The sequence below is a fragment of the Photinus pyralis genome, unplaced genomic scaffold (genome assembly GCF_008802855.1).
Source record: "Photinus pyralis isolate 1611_PpyrPB1 unplaced genomic scaffold, Ppyr1.3 Ppyr1.4_LG1, whole genome shotgun sequence".
Lineage (NCBI taxonomy): Eukaryota > Metazoa > Arthropoda > Insecta > Coleoptera > Lampyridae > Photinus > Photinus pyralis.
Window position 1 is genome coordinate 39,297,220 of NW_022170249.1, and position 22,154 is coordinate 39,319,373.

At 36.3% G+C, this 22,154-nt stretch overlaps 4 protein-coding genes across 5 annotated transcripts; 2 read left to right on the forward strand and 2 right to left on the reverse strand.

The window, feature by feature from the left end:
• Nucleotides 1-280: 280 nt before the first annotated feature.
• LOC116159307 (probable cytochrome P450 6a23) lies at nucleotides 281-2,171 on the reverse strand. Its single transcript, XM_031472264.1, has 3 exons — nucleotides 966-2,171; nucleotides 619-870; nucleotides 281-568 (listed from the first exon to the last, which is right to left on the reverse strand). The coding sequence occupies exons 1-3, from the start codon at nucleotides 2,107-2,109 to the stop codon at nucleotides 405-407; spliced, it is 1,560 nt and encodes a 519-aa protein (XP_031328124.1). The 5' UTR covers nucleotides 2,110-2,171; the 3' UTR covers nucleotides 281-404.
• A 1,909-nt stretch (nucleotides 2,172-4,080) lies between these two features.
• Nucleotides 4,081-7,859, forward strand: LOC116159308 (probable cytochrome P450 6a23). Of its 2 annotated transcripts, XM_031472266.1 has the most exons (4): nucleotides 4,081-6,417; nucleotides 6,466-6,826; nucleotides 6,871-7,122; nucleotides 7,268-7,859. In XM_031472266.1, exons 1-4 carry the CDS (start codon nucleotides 5,731-5,733, stop codon nucleotides 7,432-7,434), a joined length of 1,467 nt encoding a protein of 488 aa, XP_031328126.1. In that variant the 5' UTR covers nucleotides 4,081-5,730; the 3' UTR covers nucleotides 7,435-7,859. The 2 variants fall into 2 exon arrangements, with proteins under 2 accessions (XP_031328126.1, XP_031328125.1); XM_031472265.1 differs by having other exon boundaries at nucleotides 4,081-6,826.
• A 5,376-nt stretch (nucleotides 7,860-13,235) lies between these two features.
• LOC116159148 (probable cytochrome P450 6a23) lies at nucleotides 13,236-15,248 on the forward strand. The gene is made up of 3 exons (XM_031472078.1): nucleotides 13,236-14,556; nucleotides 14,602-14,853; nucleotides 14,968-15,248. Exons 1-3 carry the CDS (start codon nucleotides 13,461-13,463, stop codon nucleotides 15,129-15,131), a joined length of 1,512 nt encoding a protein of 503 aa, XP_031327938.1. The 5' UTR covers nucleotides 13,236-13,460; the 3' UTR covers nucleotides 15,132-15,248.
• A 4,257-nt stretch (nucleotides 15,249-19,505) lies between these two features.
• Nucleotides 19,506-20,408, reverse strand: LOC116158651. Its single transcript, XM_031471476.1, has 2 exons — nucleotides 20,103-20,408; nucleotides 19,506-19,908 (listed from the first exon to the last, which is right to left on the reverse strand). Exons 1-2 carry the CDS (start codon nucleotides 20,157-20,159, stop codon nucleotides 19,570-19,572), a joined length of 396 nt encoding a protein of 131 aa, XP_031327336.1. The 5' UTR covers nucleotides 20,160-20,408; the 3' UTR covers nucleotides 19,506-19,569.
• Between the last annotated feature and the right edge of the window lie 1,746 nt (nucleotides 20,409-22,154).

Sequence of the window (22,154 nt, forward strand, 5' to 3'; positions counted from 1 at the left end):
TCGGTTTGATTCTATCATCAAAAAAATGCCTCAGGAACAAGAAATTTTATTGTTTATTGTTTAGAGATTCGTAAAAACAAAGGCTTCCTAATTAATAATGCTGAGGGAGGTCCTTTAGGTCAATCAGAGTTCGTAGACTCTCACTGGTAAATTCGTATAGATAGGACAGCCTTGCTGTTGAAACGTGTTCGAGATTTTAATGTATTATTGTGGTTTAGTGGTGTTTTTTTTTACTTTTTATATGTCACATAACACACTATTCTATAAACAAAAATAAAAATAAACGTCCTGTTAAGCGGACATAATAATTTTCCCTTAACAGTTGCGTACATTAAGAAAACAGAACAAGTTTACAATCCCTCAGGCCTCATGGGGAGGTGTGTCTTTTCTATTGTAGAGGACACCTAGATTTTTTTCATGGATAGAAATATGGGTGATGCTGTGTTCAAGAGGTACGTTTTAGGGTCGAAACTAATTGGTATCTTTGTGGATGGATGCAAATCGAATTTGTAGCGTCTCAGTAAGGTTATCATTCCAACTTTCATTTGCATCAATCCGAATTGATTTCCTAAAAATGACTGAATTAGAAATACACCAAGGTAACATTTTGATACATACCTATACACCACCGTGGTCCAGCACCGAATGGAAACCATGCACAGGAAGGTAGTGAAGATTTTTGGTCTAGGTCGAATCTTTCAGGATCAAACTGTTCAGGGTTAGGGTAGTAGGAGGAATCGCACTGTATTCCCTGAGTTGATATAAATACTGGTGTTCCTTCACTGAGTATCACTTCGGTATCTGGTATCCTGTACTTCTTTGTGCAAACTCTAGTTTGCACACCCGCTGGTGGATACTTCCTTAGAGACTCTGTAATATTTAATTCCCAAAAGGAAACTTTCGTAAGTGGCCACAAATTCAATGACACCAAGATCAAGCACTTGCACTTCATAATTGTTACTTACCGCAGATACATTTGTGCAAGTACTTCATCTCCAATATTGCTTCATACGTAATTCTTCCTCTATTCTTTTTTAATACGGCGATGATTTCTTCTCTAACCTTATCTTGTATTTTCTGGTTGGTGGATAATTCGTACATTAAAATAGTTAATGCAAATGCCGTCGTTTCAACACCAGCAATAAAAAACACAAAACACTGCGACACAAGCTCAGTGCTTGTCAACGGTACGTTGCCTGCCTCCCCGAGCTCACCCTTTATGTCCCCTACTTCTTCCTCGCACACTTTTCCATCATTTTTTAATTGTAATAACAAATGCATTAAGTCTTTACGAATAATATTATTTTCTTCTCGATATTTGACCATATCATTGACAAGATTGGTAAAAAAGTCAGTCATTTCCGCGTCAAGAACGCGAACATTTATATATTTGAAAATCTCCGGCACGACGAGTGACAGAATATGCATTACAGATCCCTTGAGTGATGGTTCATGAAAAAATCTAGATCCATACTTATGGAAATCACTTGAGGTGCTTTTAAAGCTGTTACATTCCAACCCGAATGCACAAGAGCCTATTATGTCCATAATAAGCTTTTCCATTGCGCTCCCTATATCAACAACGTCATCTTTGATAATTTTTTTATCCATCTCCACCTCCAGATCTTTACAACATTTCAAAAACAAGCCCAACATCATTTTTAATTTGGAGGAGGTGAACGCAGGTGTTAACTTCGCCCTTAACTGCTTCCATCTGTCACCCTTCAGGGAAAATATATGGTTACTTAACGGCTCATCATCATTGATATATGCGGGGTGATCGACAAAGTGCTCAAAGTCCGTAATCAAAATGCGTTTAATAAGCTCTAAATCGGTTACAACAAGAACAGGTCGCATTAAGAAGTAGTACCCGCCATAAGGTTGTCCTTTTTCCTTCAATGAGTTGTGGAAGTCTTTTACACTGTCACTCAAGCATTTTCTTTGTAAAACTACGTCTATTGCGTTTCCAAAAAATAATCTTGGCTTTAACGTGGTAACACCCTTGCGAATCCAATATCCGTTGACCCATTTACAGATGACTATAAAGCAAATCACTAGTAAACTACACATTGGAAGAAAGATACACATGAAACAGCTTAGAAGCACCATTTTAAATATAATTTAAAAACGTCAAGAAAATACTGACACATTTCTCTCTTCATATTAGTAAGTACATCTGTAATCTGTCCATAACACCATTGACCTTTACTATTGTGGAAAGATTGCAATTATCAATAAAATGATTAAAAACGGATTTAAGGAGAAAAAAAGTGTGCATTTTCCAGTTGGTAGAACTCTTGTATTTTCTTATTAAATATTGTTACGAAATATCATTCATTATCAACAATTCATCTAAACTAATTTGGGGGTTGATTGTTCATTTTTCGCAACTGCGGAGGATCAGAGTTCACTTGTATCATATCAACTGATATATGTACGCTATTTATAAAAATGTTGTTGATATTCTCGGATAAAGGATTAAAACTTTTTTTAAATGTAACGATTGATGCCCGTTTGATTCAAAACAGAATAGCCGCCTTACATTTTTGGGTGTATTTATTCCAGAAAACGTATGTTGTCCGTCATTTTACATTCCCTTGTACATTTTTTGTTAGGATTGACGTTTGATAAGAACAATCTAAAACTAAACAAGTTAAACAAGTTTAAAAACTCATCATGCAAACATAAATATATCCTAATAATATTATTGCTAGAACTAGGAAAAAATACGGGTAGGCACGAGATCCTTACCCCATTCTCTTTCAAATGAGCCGCCTTACAGTTTAATGAAAAAAAGTGGAGTGTACACAAGAAATATAAAAAATTTTGAAATGAGCATTAGTTGTGACATTTATTTTTCTTAATTTTAATTTATTAATTTTTATGGGCAAGGTTCATCCTTATTGTAGGCAACTGAATTTTCTTCGTATAATTCTGACAATGACCCTCAGGTTATCTTCATTTTCGTGTAGGTAGATTATGGGAACAATTTCACTTCTACATTCGACATTGCTTCGTAATTACAAGCACTAAGACGACGATCTTTAGAATTTGATTGTGGGTAGCTTTTACCGAAAATTGTATATTCCTCAAGACTTGGATTTTTGGAGTAGAGGGTCTGTAGCAGTCTTTCTGGATTGGGTAATTGCTACTATTTTTTAATTGAGGAGCGTTTTAATTGGATTCATCCGCGAATTGCGGGTGCACGGAAAGTGAGAAGCGGATACCGACAAAGTAAATGCGGTAGCCTTCGACAAGATCGTAAATTCTTCTTCTCCGAGCTACTCCCAAATGAGAGCAAAAAAATTTTAAATAATCGCAGTCGTTTTCCCCACTGGAAAATTGTTGATGACGTGATATTTAAACACCACTCTGCCAATTTACCGTTGAAATACAATGTTTCTGAATGGAAAATTCTGGTGCCTCGTGAACAAAGACTTAGGTTTTTATGAAACGGCGAAGAAGGTTAAAGAAATTTATTATTGACCAAAAATGTTCATTGGTTCAGTAAAAATACCCTGTTATACTCTATGAGAGAGGCAACTACCGATCGCGTGGTCAAGTTTCTTGAAGAGGGAGTGTTTTTACTGGTATATGGATTCCACATTTATTATGTGTGATAATGGGACTCAATTCACTGGCCCAAAGTTTAAAGCTTTAGCGAATGCCTGTAAGGTACAAAAAATATGGTACAATGCCAGGTACCATCTTCAAGTTGACTTCGTAGCCTATGTGGATTTATAAAGACACTAAACCTTCCCCATACTTCTTTTAATTGTTTCATAAATCCACATAGTCAATTTCACCCCGTTTTGAGTCGTTATAAGATGGATAGCTACCAATTGACTTTGTAGAAAGATCCATCGCACAATAGGTACTGTAATTAGAAGCTATGTCAATGAAAACTAAAAACTTTGGGATAAGAACATTCCTAAAATTCAATATGCTTTAAATTTGTCAACTCATGAAGAAACGGGGCTCACTCCAAGTTTTTTTCAATTTTGGGGAGTAGTTTGCACCAGTGGAGACTATTATGGAAAACTCTGTACTGCCAATTTAACACTCAATCCGGCTGACCGTAATGATTATAGTAACGATATAAGTGCAAGTTTAAAGGATGTGTTTGAAAGTGTAGCAGATAAACTTCAGATGGCCTATCGTAAAAAAGTAACCACATTTCCCTACATTTTGGTGCTATCATCTCACTTTATATTGTTGTAGAACCACGTATAAAAAAGTAAATGTTTTTTAATTTATTTTTCCTCTGGGAAGAGGGTAGTGTAACGTTTCAAGATTGCGCGTTTATTTTTTAAATATAAATTTAATTGGGCAGTGAACGAGTAGTGGGAGCGGGTGTGAAATTTTCTAGGAAGACGGTCTAAGATAGCGCCAGTGAAAAATCGTTTACTTATAATAATTGTTAGAGTTTTGAGAGCGAATTCAATTAATTGATGGGTTGCTACGGACTATATTACGACAATTGGAGGATCATTTTAAGGTCCTGTCGCGAATTGAGTCTGGACCGCATTTATCTATCATTATAATTTGAATTGTGCATAACTAATATCCAATTTATATCTGTGCCGTTTAATACCTTAAGGCTCTCTGATTTGTGATTTATGTTCAAGCGAAATTTCTGATCTCGAAGAATAGCTGCCATTGGGATTGGGCCATTACAAGGCAGCCACTGAAGCACGCCATGGTGTTATCGCCGTTCGGTCACTCGACCTCTGTGCACCTGGTTCCCCCTCGGCTAAAGATAAGGCACCATTATTATTATCATTCACACGCATCCTCTTATAAATGCTCGATCTTATCTCGTTGCAAACGTTGATTTTGTCAGACATAAGTTAAATTAAGAATTACTATTTCTAAAATTGAGTCATAGTCATTACTAGAGGTACCTCCGCAAATCACTACAATAATAAAATTAAATATTACTTCAATTCATATTGTATGCATATTATGCCCTCGTCCGATTCATCTGTCGGTCGGCGAGTAACGTTAAGGCAGATTGGCGCTCATTCCTTAAAAGAGTAGATTAATTTATTAGAAACCCGCGACCCAGCGTAAAAAAAACTGGGCAGTAACCAGTGGCACCAAGTAATTCGCTCCCGATCACGCGATAAAATTAAAAGTTCTTTAGGGTTGATAACATACCTAGAAAAGTTTATTCTAAATCGGGGAACACAACCTCGTAGGTCTCTAAGGTTAATTATTGTAGTTTTTAGTTATGTCCTTTTTGTTTTCGTATTCCCCCTCGTCGATACCATCAAGTGCCACCACTATTGAAACAACTGTATGTGTAAGTATTTTGTTGTTTAGTAGTCAAGTAATATATGCCTGATGCTGTCGATTCTTAGGGTCAAGTGCAAAAACAGGCATTGAACTTTGTCTCTGCTTGATTATTCCTTTGTTCATTTATTGAGTTACTCCCACATATACACGCATACAAATCATAATCTATCCCATTCTTCTTAAGCATTATATACATGATTTTACTCGTACTACTATAGGAATCGCCAAGATTAACCATCTAGTAACAAAAGAAAACATAAACAACTCAGACCCCCTATAATTTCTAGCTTATCTGCTTCACATAGTGTTATCTCAATTAACAGACACTATGATGCAGCCTGTTTGTTAACCTTTTATATCTTTACACTTGAAGAAGAAGAAAATACATGGGAGAACAGTCTTATCCTAGATTTGGGAGTATATTCAACGAAAATGTATTTGATTTTTTGCTACGTATGTTACTGCTTCACGGCAATAACAGTTGTGTTAATAACGTTATTTCTAATAGTGTGCAAAGTAATCAATGGTTACTGGGAAAGGAAAGGTGCTTTTACTTTAAAACCCAAAATATTCTTTGGTAATGCTCAATCTGTAATTTTTCAAAAGAGATCTCTAGGAGAGGAGATTAAGGAATTTTATGACAAACTAAATTCGAATGGAGTGCAGTATGGTGGCTACTACTTCTTGATGCGGCCCATACTTGTGATATCAGATTTGGAACTAATAAAAAGAATGCTGGTTACAGATTGCGATCATTTCACTGATCACTCCATGTATGTTAACGAAGCGAACGATCCGTTAACCGGGAACTTATTCGCTCTTAAGGGTGAAAAATGGAAAAAACTAAGAGTGCATTTAAGTTCTGCTTACAATACAAAGACGTCTAAAGTGATGTTTGACACTTTACTCTCTTGTTGTAAGGAAATGGAAATGGCAATTGACAACAAAGTTAAAAGTGGCGAAGTAGTCGATATCGTACCTCTACTATGTGATGTGAACATGGCAATCTTGCTGGCGTGTACTTGCCAAATGGAATTCAATAACCTTAAACATTTGACTTCGACATTACACCATTACTGTAGTAGTATTCTGCATAGTCGGACAACGTGGGATTCTATAGTAAATCTAATGTCCTTTATTTTTCCTCAATTCTTTACTATTTTAAAGGTAAAGGCATACAGTGAGGAATTGACAAACTTTTTTGTATCATTAGTTAATGACATCGTACACCATCGACAAGCAAATAACATTATACGAAAGGATCTGATTGGTTTACTAATCCAATTAAAAAGTGATAAAGAGCTAACCCTAAACCACAAAGAAATTGCAGCCCAGTTGTTTCTGTTTCTCGCCGCGGGCCACGAAACTACCTCGTTAACGCCTGCTTTCTGTATCTATGAGTTATGCATAAACCAGTGTTTACAAGATAAGATAAGAGACGAAATCAGTTTGACATTACTGGGCACCAACGGAGTAATTTCCTTCGATGATCTTTCGAAAATGAAGTATGTCGACCAATGCATTTACGGTAAATATAACTCACAGCTTAAAAAAACTATGAAGTGATTGCAGAAACGTTCAGGAAGTATCCAACCATGGTGGTACATAGCAGAGTGTGTACGAAAACGTATGTGATTCCCAATACGCATGTTACGGTAACAAAAGGAACTCCAGTGCTTATACCAACGTATGGAATCCATATGGATCCTCGTTACTTTCCAAATCCGGAAATATATGATCCGGAAAGATTTTCAGAGCACACCATATCGGATCGCCCTTCATGCTCGTTTTTACCATTTGGAGTTGGGCCGCGGACGTGTATCGGTACGAGGTCCATTCTTTAATAATTTAGGCATGATTAGACTCTGGGCATGTCACATGTTTATTATTTAATTCCGTCGAAATTACTTTGGGGCAAACGTTGTCTTGTTCCTCACCACTGATGGCAGTAATAATGATGTTTTTTTAGCTTACAAATTTGGATTGGTGCAAGTGAAGCTGGTGCTAATTACATTACTGAGACGATATAAATTTTCTTTGCATGCATCCACAAACGTGCCACTCGAACACGATCCCAAGCACTTCATGATATACCCCTCTACGCCAATACTATTGTACGTTGAGAGGATAGTTTAAAGAAGCCTAAAAGGCCGTCAATGCAATGTGTCGCTACTACTAACATAACCTAAAAGCATTGAGTGAGTAATTATAATATAACTTATTCAATGCTAATAGTCAACTGTAACAGTAAATGTTTCTGGGCATAAATTAGAATGAGAAAAGAAGAATAAATAATAATATAGCGTTTTTTTCCGAACCCCGACAAACCTGTGAAGCTTCCGTCTTTCCCAGAACACATTACAAATTAAAAGGTAGTTCAGTAATTCTGACATCAGACATCAGACATTAGACATCAGGCGTTAGCCATCGTATAGTATCGCAACAACAGAATTAATTCGCTCGTTCTTCCTGACGCGTCTGTTCCACCGGCAAACACAGGTGATCTACTACTACTGAAACCGAGACCACACGAACCATACCGATAGGACACGCCGATGATACGTATATGATGCGCGGATACTCCGGTCTCTAAAACTGTTACTCACCCCAGAACAAAAAACTAAGAAGGGAAACGTAAACGGGAACAACTGAGTACCAATATAATTAGTTTTGAGAACATTCAATAGATGGCGCATATTTAGCGCGCTTGTTAAAGTTACTAAATCTAGTGACTTTAGTACGTGTCGCCATTATGACAGTTGAATTTTGAATTTTGATTGACAGCTTATTGTGCTTTAAGTATAATTACTATTCATTATTACAATGAATTATGCATATACAAATCGAAAACGTAAATGTTGTGTGACAAATTGTGAAGACGTTTCCCAAAAATGGAGCCCGAAGTTTTTATAGAATTGGTTTAGAATATAATGTGGAAGAAATTTACACAAAAGTTTTTGGTTTGTGAACGTCATTTTTCTGGTTGCGCTTTAGAACCTGGAACACGAAGAGGTTTAAAGCGTGTGGCAGTTCGCACATTATCTTTAGCAGGTAACACTAATTGAATTGTAATAAATTGCTACATATTTTGTTTTTAGAACGATCTTGAGAGCATCATAAAGTGTAGAGTTCCATGAAGTTGATCTTGTATCTTGTATATCCATATTAAATTAAATATAACTCCTTGATTGGATTAATTGGAGTTGTTACTTATAAAGTGGTCTGTACTCTTTGAAGCCCCTGACTGTTGAGGTGCATCGGCATTAAACTGAATTTATCTGGATCCCTAACAAACAAAATTGGACTTCACTGGCTGGATTCATTTACCTTTTAGGTTTCAGCTAGTCAAATCCAATGTTATTGTTACAGATCCGGAGAATTGCAGTATAATGCGGACGTAGCTTACATTTTAATATTTAAATTTGGCGCCATTCACGCAAAAGCTGCTGAGAACATACACGAGATGGCGCGTCATTTTTACATTACATTAGAGTTTCCATTCTAAGTTTGTTGTTCTATGTTACTCACGGGTATGATGCGCTGTTCATATACGTTCTAATGCGCACAGTAGTCCGTGTCGTGTACTTTCCGTGCCTGATACCTCCATAGTGCGGTCGTGCTATGGTACGGTGTAGTGGGCAGATACCTTAACAATCAACTATCGTCGCCTAAATATTAAACCGCTGGATTTTAAAAAAAGTCATACCCAAGTAACGGGCTATCTAAAATGAGTTGCTGCCACATGACATGTGATTTTCACGTCAATCGGACCATAAACAGAAAATCTACTGTGGTGAAAATGACGCTACTTGTGCAAAATCGTCCTGTATCAAGACCATGCAACGTGCCGCAAGTCAATAAAAACAATTGTTGAACTAGTTTAATCTGCTTTAATCTGTCTCACCACACACACTGAACTTTCCAGATGTAACCCCCAGCGACTACTGCCTGTTTTCTAATATCAAAAGGATGCTCCAGGGAAAAAGATTTAACTTTAATGAGGATGTCATCGCTGCAACTGACGTTTATTTTGACGACAAAACCAATCATTTTACAAGCATGATAGCGTTGAAATGGTTGTATAGCTCTTGAACGTGACTTAGTCCATGGGCCAGTCGACATGACGGTATAATTTGGGAGTACCAATTTTCCTTTTTACAGTGGTTATACAGGTTTATTAGGATGCCAAAAAACCATGATTGCCATCTCAAAGCGGTAGCTAATAGAAATGGCGGCCAATCAAAGATGGCGGATGATGAGTTTTATAAAGTAAACTATATCTCTGGAATTATTGATCCAATTTCATTATTCTTTTTTTTTAATGAAAGCTCTTTGTATGTGCTATAAATATTGTTATTAGTACTTTTTCGATAAAACCAACTGTTAATAAGTTATTTAAAAAAATGTTTTATTTTTAATTGTTTTCCGAATTTTCTTTACTGCCTGTATTAATCCAAAATAAATGGTAAAATTATGCGCATATTATGCAGAATATTAGTGAAAAATATGCAAACAATTTTGACATATATGCACACATATACAAAATTATATATGTTGCATAATTTCTAATAAAAAAGGAATTACGATAAACACTAGCAATAAGATGTTTCTCTAAGTTTTCTGCACGAAATGATTGCCTCCTGTCACTAAGAATTAATTTATAAGCACTAAGCAGAGAAACTATACTCTACCTCAACAAAAGTAATAGGTGCATTAGAAAAGGACAAACTATTGGGAGCAATTTCCAAATCTTCATCCATCATCACCGTAGAGAAAGAGAAAGATAAAATAGTTTGGAAATGATGAAATTAAACATCAATTAAATCAATAAATCTTCCTTTCGGCTATTACAGTATGTTTCACGCGATACGTCCGTTATAAAAATCCGCAAAAATGTATTAAAAATTGAAATTAAAATCGATTAAATCTAACAAAAATTTAAATACATCTTAAAATATGCAAGTCTATCATGTAAATGCAAAGAATATCAAAATATGCAAGATACGCAAAAATAAATTCGGTTTAATAAATATTTCACCGAAAATACACAAAATCTCATAAGAAAATCAAAAATAAACGATTATTCACAGCTTTAGAAAATTGAATTAAAATTAAAATAATTACTAAATACAAAAATCATTGTAGTTACGTCTACAGATATATTGTAGCGGAAGAGCCATGATCAAATAACAAATGATGATGAAATTGGTATGTGCGGATTGTTTCTAAACCTTCACTTCTCTACTTTAATTGAACTTGTATCTCAATTTGGACGATACTGGGTTCGTTAGAATTACTGATGTAAAATTGGCTCTTTAATGCTGAAAAAACTCCCTTTAACGAGTACTGGGAAAACCTTTGAGAAAGGCTTCAGATAAGCGACGCCTGCTCGATAAACACAGCGCTTCCACTAACTTCCTCGTAAAACGTGAAACACATTTCCGCTTAACGTTAAACAAGAACTTTACAACTGACAAGACTGACTGTCTTGCAATAAATGCGATCAAATACGGCTTTTAGCCATAACGTCAGCAAAGAGTTTGTTAATATTGATGGAAAGGTGTATACTGTGCCGATAAAATTTGACATAAGTAGATTATGTAAAACAAAAAATACATTGAAAAATTTTACGTCAAAATCAAAGAGATGCAATTCCGGAAGCAGCAAAAAGATGAAAGATAACCCTAAGTTTGGCTTCCATATCACCTCACGTAGAATTACCAAGCTGGCTCTTGACAGCTACCATTACGTAATGCTAATAACTTAAAGTATACAAGCGCATGCAAACTGCCAACTTGTTGATACGTCACTGAAGAAAAGGAAGAAGGAGCAGATTTTAGTGTATATGGAACTTTTGAAACTAACGAAGGGGTTGATTTAGTTTTCATTAAATGTTTGTAAAAAAAAATTCCGTTCGTTTAATTCATGCATTAATTCGGTACTAATTGTTGATTTTATCGGCATTGTAGTTATGACAATATTGTAGCACACACAAAAGCTTTCAAAAATGATGAAGTCGGACCAATACTTCTAAAGATAGGTTGGGACTTATTGCACGTTCAGGTTATACAGAGTGACCCAACGAGAAGTATACAGAGGGCTTTTAGGGTATTAAATTTATAAATTTCGAAAAATCCTCGAACACGTCAATTTTGTATTCGAGGGGGACAACTTTTGGAATACAAATCACGAACCCAAGTCTTCACCCCTCTACGTAGGGAGCTTAACCCCTAAAACTTTAAATGGAATCCTATGGCAAATGGCACATTATTTGAAAGCCAAATTAATCGTGATTATTAATCTGCTTTGCTTTTTAAATTCTATTGATTCGTTTCGGAGAACTGACAGGTTCAGTTAAGTTTAACAAATTGAAGCGCCAAAATAAAATTTAGTAAAAGGTGACTTAGATCGCATTTGTTGTGGTTTAGAAAAAACCATTTCAAATGCGAATAATCCCCGAAACGAATCAATAGAATTTAAAAAGCAAAGCAGATTAGTAATCACGATTAAATTGGCTTTCAAATAATGTGCCATTTGCCATAGGATTCCATTTAAAATTTTAGGAGTTAAGCTCCCTACGTAGAGAGGTGAAAACTTGGGTTCGTGATTTGTATTCCAAAAGTTGTCCACCTCGAATACAAAATTGACGTGTTCGAGGAATTTTCGAAATTTCTAAATTTAATACCCTAAAAGCCCTCTGTATACTTCTCGTTGGGCCACTCTGTATAAATTACTGTATCATAAAAATGGTATGCATAAGGGGATACTTTTTTAATAAATTAACAGATAATCAGCCCTGTAATGTATCAGAAACGTCAAACTTATCATGCAGGGTATCTGCCAAAAAACGTTATTTTACGCTATCTACGAGTAGTTTGGGAAAAATAACGTTTTGTACAAATAACCTGCACGTTAAGTTTGACGTTAGGGTCAGTGATACATCACAGGGCGGATTATAGATCTAATGTTGTTGATTCTCACAGTCAAGTGTAAGAAACTAACAACATGTAGTGGGTCTCTGTTGCATTGAACTTTGCCCATGCTGTATGCCTGTACTTCGTAGTAAATCCTATAGTCAAATTACTATAATTATCATCATAATATAATGTGATATAATATGCAGGAATGTAAACCATAATCTACCCTACTTTTTCAATAATAGTTATTTTTTATACAAGACGATAAAGGGATATTTTAACCATTGAGTGAATTATAATTGAAATAGGAATGATCGGGAATGGCAGATGTCATTAGAATGCACAATCATCTGTTTCACTTTATATACCCTTCGTGCCTGAATACACTATGCATTTTAAACGCATCCTTTCAAAACGCATCCTGCGAAACCGGAAGGTTGTGTGCGTCTACATTACCATCGGAAAACGCATCCTTTTTTATCTATTTATTAGCAATTGTAATGATGTTAAAGGTAGTGCTGGTTTGCGCTCTTGAAGCCCTCAACTGCTTAAAAGAGCCCCAAAAGCGTCGTTACTGGATACATACGTTGTTTGCGGAGCGTGAATACAGCAATTGGTTTTGGATCTTTTTTAACAATATACGCAAGTACGAAAATAAATGTTTTCAATATTTCGGACATCAACCAAATCGGTCGATGAATTATTACACATTCGATGAACTTTTCAATATCAAACATTATAAAGAATTACCTATATAACCGCAGCGGTACAACCGGATAGTATAAACTCCTACATACAAATGCACGTGTTTTTGATATCATCCCGCCATCCGGTCATCTGGCAGAAACGCAGCAAGCTGCGGTCGCTTGCGGCAACCGGAACGCAACCGGATAAGTGTAAACGCTCGCATTTAAATCCATTGGATGCAGTCATCAGGCACTTATGGTTAGTGATTAAAGTGCCTCCTCAATGTGAATTTAACATCTGCTATAAAATAAATATTAAAACACACCGCTGTTAATAATCTAATATTCGTACTATAGACGTACCAAATATTTATGTATATAAAAACAACCTTGTTTAATTTGTAACAAACTTATTTATCACACATGTCCACATCTAGTTATCTGAACTACCAGTGTCGAGATATCTGGTGATAACCCGTAAAAATGTTTGTACTTCGAAGAAAATAGCTGCGAAGGCAGAGCAGTCTCATCCTACATTTTGGCGGAATATTTAACGAAAATGTATTTAATTTTTTGCTACCTGTGTTACTGCTTAATAGCAATAACAGTTGTGTCAATAACGTTGTTTTTAATAGTGTGCAAAATAATAAATGGTTATTGGGAAAGGAAAGGTGTTTTTACTTTAAAACCGAAATTATTCTTCGGCAATGCTCAAGACGTAGTTTTTCACAAAAAATCTCTAGGGGAGCAAATTAAGGCATTTTATGATAAACTGAATTTGAACGGAAAACAGTTTGGTGGCTACTACTTCCTGATGCGCCCTATACTTGTGGTATCAGACTTGGAACTAATAAAAAGAGTGCTGATTACAGATTTCGACCATTTCACTGACCATCCCATGTATACTAACGGAACGAACGATCCGTTAACCGGGAACTTATTCGCTCTTAAGGGTGAAAAATGGAAAAAACAAAGAGTGCATTTAAGTTCTGCGTGCAATACAAAGACGTCTAAAGTGATGTTTGACACTATACTCTCTTGTTGTAAGGAAATGGAAATGACAATTGACAATAAAGTTGAAAGTCGCGAAGTTGTCGATATCGTACCTCTACTATGTAATGTGAACATGACAATCTTGCTGGCCTGTACTTGCCAATTGGAATTCAACGACCTTAAACATTTGTCTTCGACCTTATACAATTACTGTAGTAGTATTCTGCACAGTCAGACAACGTGGGATTCTATAGTAAATCTAATGTCCTTTATTTTTCCTCAGTTCTTTACTATTTTAAACGTAAAGGCATACAGTGAGGAGATGACAAGCTTTTTTGTATCACTAGTTAATGACATAGTACAACATCGACAAGCAAAGAACATCATACGGAAGGATCTGATGGGTCTACTAATCCAATTAAAAAGTGATAAAGAGGTAACCCTAAACCACAAAGAAATTGCAGCTCAGTTGTTTATGTTTCTCGCCGCCGGCCACGAAACCTCGTCGATAACATCTGCTTTCTGTATGTATGAGTTATGCATAAACCAGTATCTACAAGATAAAGTAAGAGAAGAAATCAATTTGACATTACTAGGCACCAACGGAGTAATTTCCTTCGATGATCTTTCGAAAATGAAGTATGTCGACCAATGTATTTACGGTAAATATAATACACATGTTAAAAAAAACTATGAAATCATTGCAGAGACATTGAGGAAATATCCAAGCATGGTGATACATAGCAGAGTTTGTACGAAAACGTATGTGATTCCCAATACAAATGTTACGATAACAAAAGGAACTCCATTGTTTATACCAACTTATGGACTTCACATGGATCCCCGTTACTTTCCAAATCCGGAAACATTTGATCCGGATAGATTTTCAGAAAACACCACATCGGATCGGCCTTCATGCTCGTTTTTACCGTTTGGAGGTGGTCCGCGGACGTGTATAGGTATGAGGTTAATTCTTTGATAATTTGCACGTAACGCATAAAGCACGTTCAAGTTACATTGGGGCAAAGTCGTCTTGTTTGTTAACATGGATGGCACTAATAATGACGTTGTAGCTTACAAATTTGGATTGGTGCAAGTGAAGCTGGCACTGGTTACGTTACTGAGACGCTATAAATTTTCTTTGCACCCTTCCACAAAAGTACCAATGGAACACGACCCCAAGCATTTCGTGGTATATCCCACGACGCCTATACTATTGTACGCCGAGAAGATATAATTCAAAATTTCACTGTGGCTGTGGCTACACCTATATAGTAACATAATAGTCAAATATAATGGTAAATGTTTCTGGAGATATTTTAGTGGTATTCGTAAATGTATGTAAAAATAAATGAACAAATGCACAATACAGAATTTCCTCCAGACAAACCCATGAAAGTTGCCCATTGCCCCTTGTCATGACCAACTTTTTTTTTATAATTGCTACTTTTTTCTGATAATGATGATGGAATCTACATTCCCTTCCTGGATGGCTATACTCATACTTGGATCTAGATATTCCATGATTTTTTGTTCTCCAGATTTTTTTTCGTAGTAATTTGATTAGATTTTTGCATTGATTGATTCCTCAACTGTTCGACAATTTTGTTCTTTAACTCATCAAGTATGTACACAACAAATTTCGTGGAATTCTCTGCATTTACGTTGCCCGCCCAAGAATTACAATGGAATTTTTTTCCGAATTTCCAAACACTAATTTCAGATACGTGATATTCATGTTCAAAAACCTCCAGATACTCAATTTCGTCGAAATCAGGATTTTTCCGCACCCTCATTTAGGGGCGCACCCTTTCGTGGTAAGATTTTTGAAAACAATTTTGCAAAATCGTGAAATGCATTTCCGAAAACCTATTCAAAAACGTGCCACCAGTATTTCTAACGCTTATGGTTGCTGAAAAAAAATTAAAGAAGAGATGCAAATTTCACCACTTTTATGGGGGTGGCTCGCAAACGAAACACGTTTGATCATTGGTTTATTTTGAAAAGGTGCTTGCTTTGATCCCCTCTACCACCCAATTTTTTGTACATACCTATACGGAACATCCTGTATACCGGATTAAACGATCTGTTAAATCATATTATGAATGACGGCAGACATTAATTTAACGACGAGAGCATACAATCAGTGGCGGATCCAGAGAAACTTCTCAGAGGTGGCATTGTGAATATAAAAGACCTTAGTGACCAGGGGTCGGAAACCTGCCGCATGCGGCTGTTTTCATATGAAGATGCATGCCGCATTTATCTAAAAAATTTGTTTTCGATCGTACCTTCGTCACTTTTTACTGTGTGGTCTATTTCCATTTCCATTTCCTTGCAACGATAGGTACCTAATACAGTCCGATTCTTCGCTAGATATGTTACCTACTCGTCTCATGCGGATTGCAGAACTTGTATCTTAGCAATATGAGACCTTAGGGACCTTCTGATTAACATTTCCTCTATTTAAAATATGCTTTGTTTGAGCAATAATAGACTTTCACATGAATACTTGCTATTGGCATTCACACAATATTTACTTTCTTGTTAAATTAATTTATGTTAACGGTGGCTGGAGCAGAGCCACGCCATTTTGATGTTTTCCTGTGTACATGCAATTTATCATTTTACGTTTTGTTTCAATTGATCGCACATGTATTTTAATGTGGTTTTGTACTAAATTGATTTATCATGTTTGCGCTTGCACTTGAAATAATTTGTTTAACTGCATCTGCATTAACTCATTTTTATCGTGCAATTTGAGATGTTTTATTTGTGTATTTTATCTTATATTTTGTTGCTGTAGGTAGTTGGTTTATTTCGTGTGTTTGTGTGTGTTATGCCAGGTTTTTTTTTACTTGCTGGTTCGTTTTTTTCCTGGCTTTTCGGTTTGGATTTGCTCCGCCGAACCAAGCTTCGTGCGTAATAAGGTTCATTTTCTTATTCCCTTCGGACGCATAAAAAATCTGTCTTTTATTTAATTCCCTTTCCGGTTATGTCTAACGTCTCACGTCGAATTAATTAATCAACAGTAATATCCCAAGTGCATAAAAATAGCCGATTAAATTTTGACGTTTTCGTCAAATGTTTTGCTTAGAAGTACGTCGAGTCATTTTGCCACGTAACAAAATTTTGGGTGGAAAATTGACGAGAAGTACTTCTTCTTAGCAAAACAATTTGACGAAAAACGACAAAATTGAATCAGGCTATTTTTAAGCACACGGGATATTCGGCATGATTATTTCCTGAATAAGTATTCACAGTGTGCGAAAGAAAGCGATAAAATTTTGACAGATTTTTAACCGTGGCAAAATTTTGACGTTTGCAAATTAATCGTTGAAATATGGACTGTCCACCATAGCAATTCCAATGCTTTTACTACATGAAGGAATTGTTGATGAATGGCTCCATATTACCATACACGCCTTTCATTCTTCACATAAATTTTACAGATTTCAAAATAATATTCAGATAAAACATTTTCCATGATTCGTTAGCCATCCCGACGTATCGCCTGATGATGGACGAGAGAAAGTCCGAAATCGATAGCGACTAACATTTTCAATAAACAAAATTAGTGTAATACTTTCGACAACCATTACATGAAGGAAATAATCACCTAGATATGCCAAAAAAAACGTATTTCTATTTGTGTAGAAGATAATGAAGATGATGAAGAATATTTTTGGTAAACAATGGCTTTTTGCGAAACTGTCCTCACAATTTGTCACACATTTACGTATACGTTTTAATTTGCATGTTGGTAATTAACTGTGTACATAATTTGTAATAATGAATCGTAAGTATGTATAAAGCACAATAAGCCATAAATCAAAATGAAAAATTCAGCTTTCATAATGACACTGACGTAACGCAAAAGCAGACACGCACTACAGTGACTCTATACAAGACAGTGGCAAGAATTGAGCCCGTCCGCTATATTTTTCAGAATTTTAGCAGTATGAAATTTCATTTAATTGCTTCCATAAATAAGAAAGTTGGCACTGCACATCCTACACAAAACCAAATTTGGAAAATGGCGCTACATTTGCTTTTATTCCAAGTGGCTATGTATCAAATTTCATTTGAATGTCTCCATAAATAAGAAAGTTGGCACTGCGCATGCGCAAAACCAAATAAGAAAGTTTGCAATCCGGTTTGTAAATGGTCGAGATGCGCCTAGGGCACTGTGAATGCTGATCGATTAGGCTCAACTTTTGGAATTGTGTTTTATATGGCTAAAGCTATGCGCATATTGAATTTCATGCTATTCCGTTCATAACTAACGGAGATATCAAAAGGCCTTTTTTTATTTTTTGGTCTACATTGCCAATTCACCAACTCCGATCTACAAATTTGATAAAGAATCCACCTGCAAAATTTCATCGTATTCGGTCCATTCATTTATGAGTTATCGTGCTAACGGACGGACGGACGGACTCACCGCAAAATTATAAACTCGCTAGGAGCTCGTTAATAAAGTGATTGTGCTTGCATACACAGGAGCGAAGCTTGCAGATTAATTTGACTCAAACACGGGAAAGCCCACTAGGCCCGGATACCGGAAGGATTAACAGATTGAGGGATCTTTCTTGATTCGGTGGGTGGTGCAGGGCCGTTCATAGTTAGCCGAAAAAACGCACGATCGAACGCTTCGCGCGTAATCGCCGTGGTCATACTTGCGAACCTCCGAACGATTTAGCGACGCCCGTTGACCCACCGTCGACGGACGCGTGGGAAAGTCGACCGAACTTGATCGTATAGAGCTACAGTGTCTTCAACGTGTGTACGCGTTTACTCAGAATTTTTACCATCACTCTTTGCTCTTTTGGGCAATTAAAAAATTGCTTTTTTGGAAACCGGCGTGGGAAATGTTTGCATCTCAGTTTCTAAAAACAAAAATGGTATTAATGAGATCTAGTGTACGCCATAATTGGAACATACGCCCATTGGACGTACATTGTAATTATTTTATGGACCGCCTGTTAAATATTCCATAAGAGGGAATAATTGAACGTCCACTGTACGTACACTTTTGCTACATGGACGTCGTAACCTAAAATGGATCAAATGTGGACGTCCAATGTAAGGAACCTCGAGGTTTGAGTACGTTCGCATCAACCTGATAGGACCAATTCCGGTATCGCAAGGAAAAAGATACTTTATTACAAAACATCGAAGCTGACACCGTTGCCCAAGCGTTCCCAGCACTCTGGATCGTCCGACTCGGGTCACCGGTTCCAGCAACCACGGACCAAGGAAGACAATTTGTATCTCGCCTGTTTCAATGGTTACAATATGTAGCAGGTTTCAAAAGAGCCCACACAACGGCACCACCCACAGCCGACATGTGCCACGGAAAACAGGAATAGACAGAAGTTCTACCTGTGTACTTCTATGGATTCAGGCAGCACGAATAGAAGACCTCACGCACAGAATTGGTCTACGGTAAAGGTCTACGGTTACTTGGTGAAGGGTACAGCTCCAGAGGTACTTCGATAAACTAAGATTCACATTGCATGGTTGAAGGGGTATTTGTATGTGAATATTAAGACTGGAAAGATTCGTAGTCCTTTGATTATGGCTTTTGTTATTCAAGTGTGAAGCTAAATCTAACAAGGCAACGAAGATATTTATTGCAAAAACGTTCAAGCTATGACATAATTGGTCGTACATCATTCAGAAACCGCTTCTACAGTACATAAGAGGAGTTCATATGCTTGCTCACAAAGACGCTTTTCTGTTTCGACTTTATCTTCACATTTCTTTGCCGCTTCTAAATTTCCAAAACTAAACTTTTTTGCCAATTCTTCAACATTGACGTGTCCTTCCGCGTCAATAACACCAGCCTCGTTGTACAAACATTTCATGTAACAATAAAACTTCTGATCTTTGGGAAATTCTAAGTACTTCATCCTATCTGCGTAAACAGGATCAACGTTTGACTCCAATTTGCATTTCTCAACGTGCGGTTGGATCGCGTTTTCCCACTTTTCTATCTTTTCGGGGCTCACCTGAAGCAAAATAAAAAAACTGTACATCGAAACTGTACACTTAGGTATTTGAATTATCCCAGATCAGAGGCGAACAATTGAATTATATGAAAGGTTGTCAATTATCATCTTCATCTGGATTACAAATGGTAATGCTAAATGATGAAAAATTAGCGACTTACTTAATCTTAGGTTTAATTTGTTATGGTACTTACATTTATGGCAGCGGTCATTGAGACCAACAGCAGGGTGAATAGGACAATGCACTTCATTTTTGATGCTCTTTATTCACGTTTCGAATGGTATATGGAAATTTTCCAATTGTTAACTTATATACTTACGTATTCCTTAAATAGCATCAAAGTTATGAAACACCTAATGAAAAATATGGCCTATCTGTAAGTGTATGACCTTTGTGGCTTTTAAAAATGATTAATTTGTTGAAGTATCTTGTATTTGCCTAATTAATACATTTCTTTGAATAATAACTGACTTATGTACGCAAGCACAATACCTTTGGACGGTATAGGAATGAGAGAACGCCTTTCGGTGCGGTCGCACTAATGGTTGTTTGCAACGACAAATGTAATCAAGGTTAAAGTTGACATCTTTTAATATTCATGGTACCTATAGTAGTGGTGTCATATTGACGTTGTTACTAGTCAAGCTTCCTTTTATTTATTTTTTGTGAATAGGGAATATGCATGTGGTTTAAATTTACTTGATTCTTTCTCCAGCAAATATTTATTGTCCTGACATTATACTTAAACCATTAGTTTCTTATTTAGTTTGTTTTTAATTGCTAAAAATGGTAATTCAAAAGTGCAAAATAAGCGAACGAAATTCAAATTTGCGAAACGCTTCACTATTGGACGAATGAAAATGACGTCAAATGCCACGCGATCGCATTTGTTGTGTCATATTCATAAGTGCTTAGTGCAGTCAAATTTCAGTTTGGGCAGATTGAGCTTGGGTGTTGTCATTTCACTCAACGAAATCAAGTGTCTTCTATGTAAAAAGATCCCCTGAATCCGAAAACCATAGTCCCCCTAGCCGAAAACTCCCGGAATAGGTATAATGTTATGTATAAACAAAAAACGATGAAAAAATGGCAAGATGTCGTTTCTTTTCGCATTTGACTTCAATTATCTCGTTAACTATTACTCTAAAGGAAAAAATGAAGAGAAATGAATTGGTTTAGAATTGAATTTTCTATAAGATACAATGGGTATGAAACGTTCATTTTCAAATGTTATTGTTTTTTTATGGAAAAATATAAAAAAGCAATCCCGAAGATGATCAATTGGTTATTACTATGTAAAATTCATCCGATCATTTTGAAAATCCGTATTTGGTGACTTCTTTTGATAACAAAACAATATGACAAACCCGATCACCGTAAATTTGATAGTTATTGCATAATTAAATAAACAAATTTACAAAACGATACTTGGTCTTTTAGACTGGGCGACTCCCAGAGCGTTCTACATTTGTTTCCAGATGGTGGAATCCTAAGACAACCATTTCCAAAAATTGTCCCGATGATTCTTGCAAATTGATGGACGTTACCTTTTGGTAGGTAAAGTTCCTGGAAGCGAATTTTAGAGGAGCAAATACCCCAGGGCCTTTATTCTTGAGTTCATAGGACTAGAATTAGTGAGAGAAAGAGGACGGAATTTTCTCGTAAAACTAAATAACCTCTTCTTGATTAGTTTTTAGGGAGAAATCCGCCCTCTTTCTCTCACTAATGCTATTCCTATGAACTCAATAATAAGGGCCTAGGTGTGATGAGAATAAACATTGTAGATGATTTAATAACTTTCATTTAATATAACATTTTACCCTATGATGAACCGTTTTCAATACACAAGCGAAAAACTCAAAAAATTGTAGCTCCCCCACCCCCACACCTCGGCTCGCCACCTAGGCATTAGTATGTTCATTACTTAAGCACTCTGAATTTTCGATATCATTCCATTTGAAGTTTTAGAACAATTTTAATGTTTGCTGTGTTCGTGATGAGTATTTCCTTTGATTTCGTCCTTATTATGTGGCCAACCAGTGATTCAGAGTTTTCTCCTCTATGTTGTTACCGTTTTGGACTTGGCCGAATATGTTTTCAACCCTCAGTCATGTGGGTGTACCATGCTCCTAAAGCTCGCTGCCGTTCCCGTTGTCATGTTCTTGCTTGATAGTTTTGCCTATACTGCATTCCTCCTCTTCACTTCCGTCCAGTCTGGTTCTATTGTTTTAGCCTAAAATTTTAA

What these genes read in the sequence shown, in the direction of transcription:
- LOC116159307 (XM_031472264.1), bottom strand. Translation starts at nt 2,109, where the DNA reads ATGGTGCTTCTAAGCTGTTTCATGTGTATCTTTCTTCCAATGTGTAGT. An exon ending in CTTGCACAAATGTATCTGCG is followed by an intron (nt 871 to 965) that starts GTAAGTAACAAT and finishes TAAATATTACAG; the next exon opens with AGTCTCTAAGGAAGTATCCA. An exon ending in TGGACCACGGTGGTGTATAG is followed by an intron (nt 569 to 618) that starts GTATGTATCAAA and finishes AGTCATTTTTAG; the next exon opens with GAAATCAATTCGGATTGATG.
- LOC116159148 (XM_031472078.1), top strand. Translation starts at nt 13,461, where the DNA reads ATGTATTTAATTTTTTGCTACCTGTGTTACTGCTTAATAGCAATAACA. An exon ending in TGTCGACCAATGTATTTACG is followed by an intron (nt 14,557 to 14,601) that starts GTAAATATAATA and finishes AAATCATTGCAG; the next exon opens with AGACATTGAGGAAATATCCA. An exon ending in TGGTCCGCGGACGTGTATAG is followed by an intron (nt 14,854 to 14,967) that starts GTATGAGGTTAA and finishes ATGACGTTGTAG; the next exon opens with CTTACAAATTTGGATTGGTG.
- LOC116159308 (XM_031472265.1), top strand. Translation starts at nt 5,731, where the DNA reads ATGTATTTGATTTTTTGCTACGTATGTTACTGCTTCACGGCAATAACA. An exon ending in TGTCGACCAATGCATTTACG is followed by an intron (nt 6,827 to 6,870) that starts GTAAATATAACT and finishes AAGTGATTGCAG; the next exon opens with AAACGTTCAGGAAGTATCCA. An exon ending in TGGGCCGCGGACGTGTATCG is followed by an intron (nt 7,123 to 7,267) that starts GTACGAGGTCCA and finishes ATGTTTTTTTAG; the next exon opens with CTTACAAATTTGGATTGGTG.
- LOC116158651 (XM_031471476.1), bottom strand. Translation starts at nt 20,159, where the DNA reads ATGAAGTGCATTGTCCTATTCACCCTGCTGTTGGTCTCAATGACCGCT. An exon ending in CAATGACCGCTGCCATAAAT is followed by an intron (nt 19,909 to 20,102) that starts GTAAGTACCATA and finishes ATTTTGCTTCAG; the next exon opens with GTGAGCCCCGAAAAGATAGA.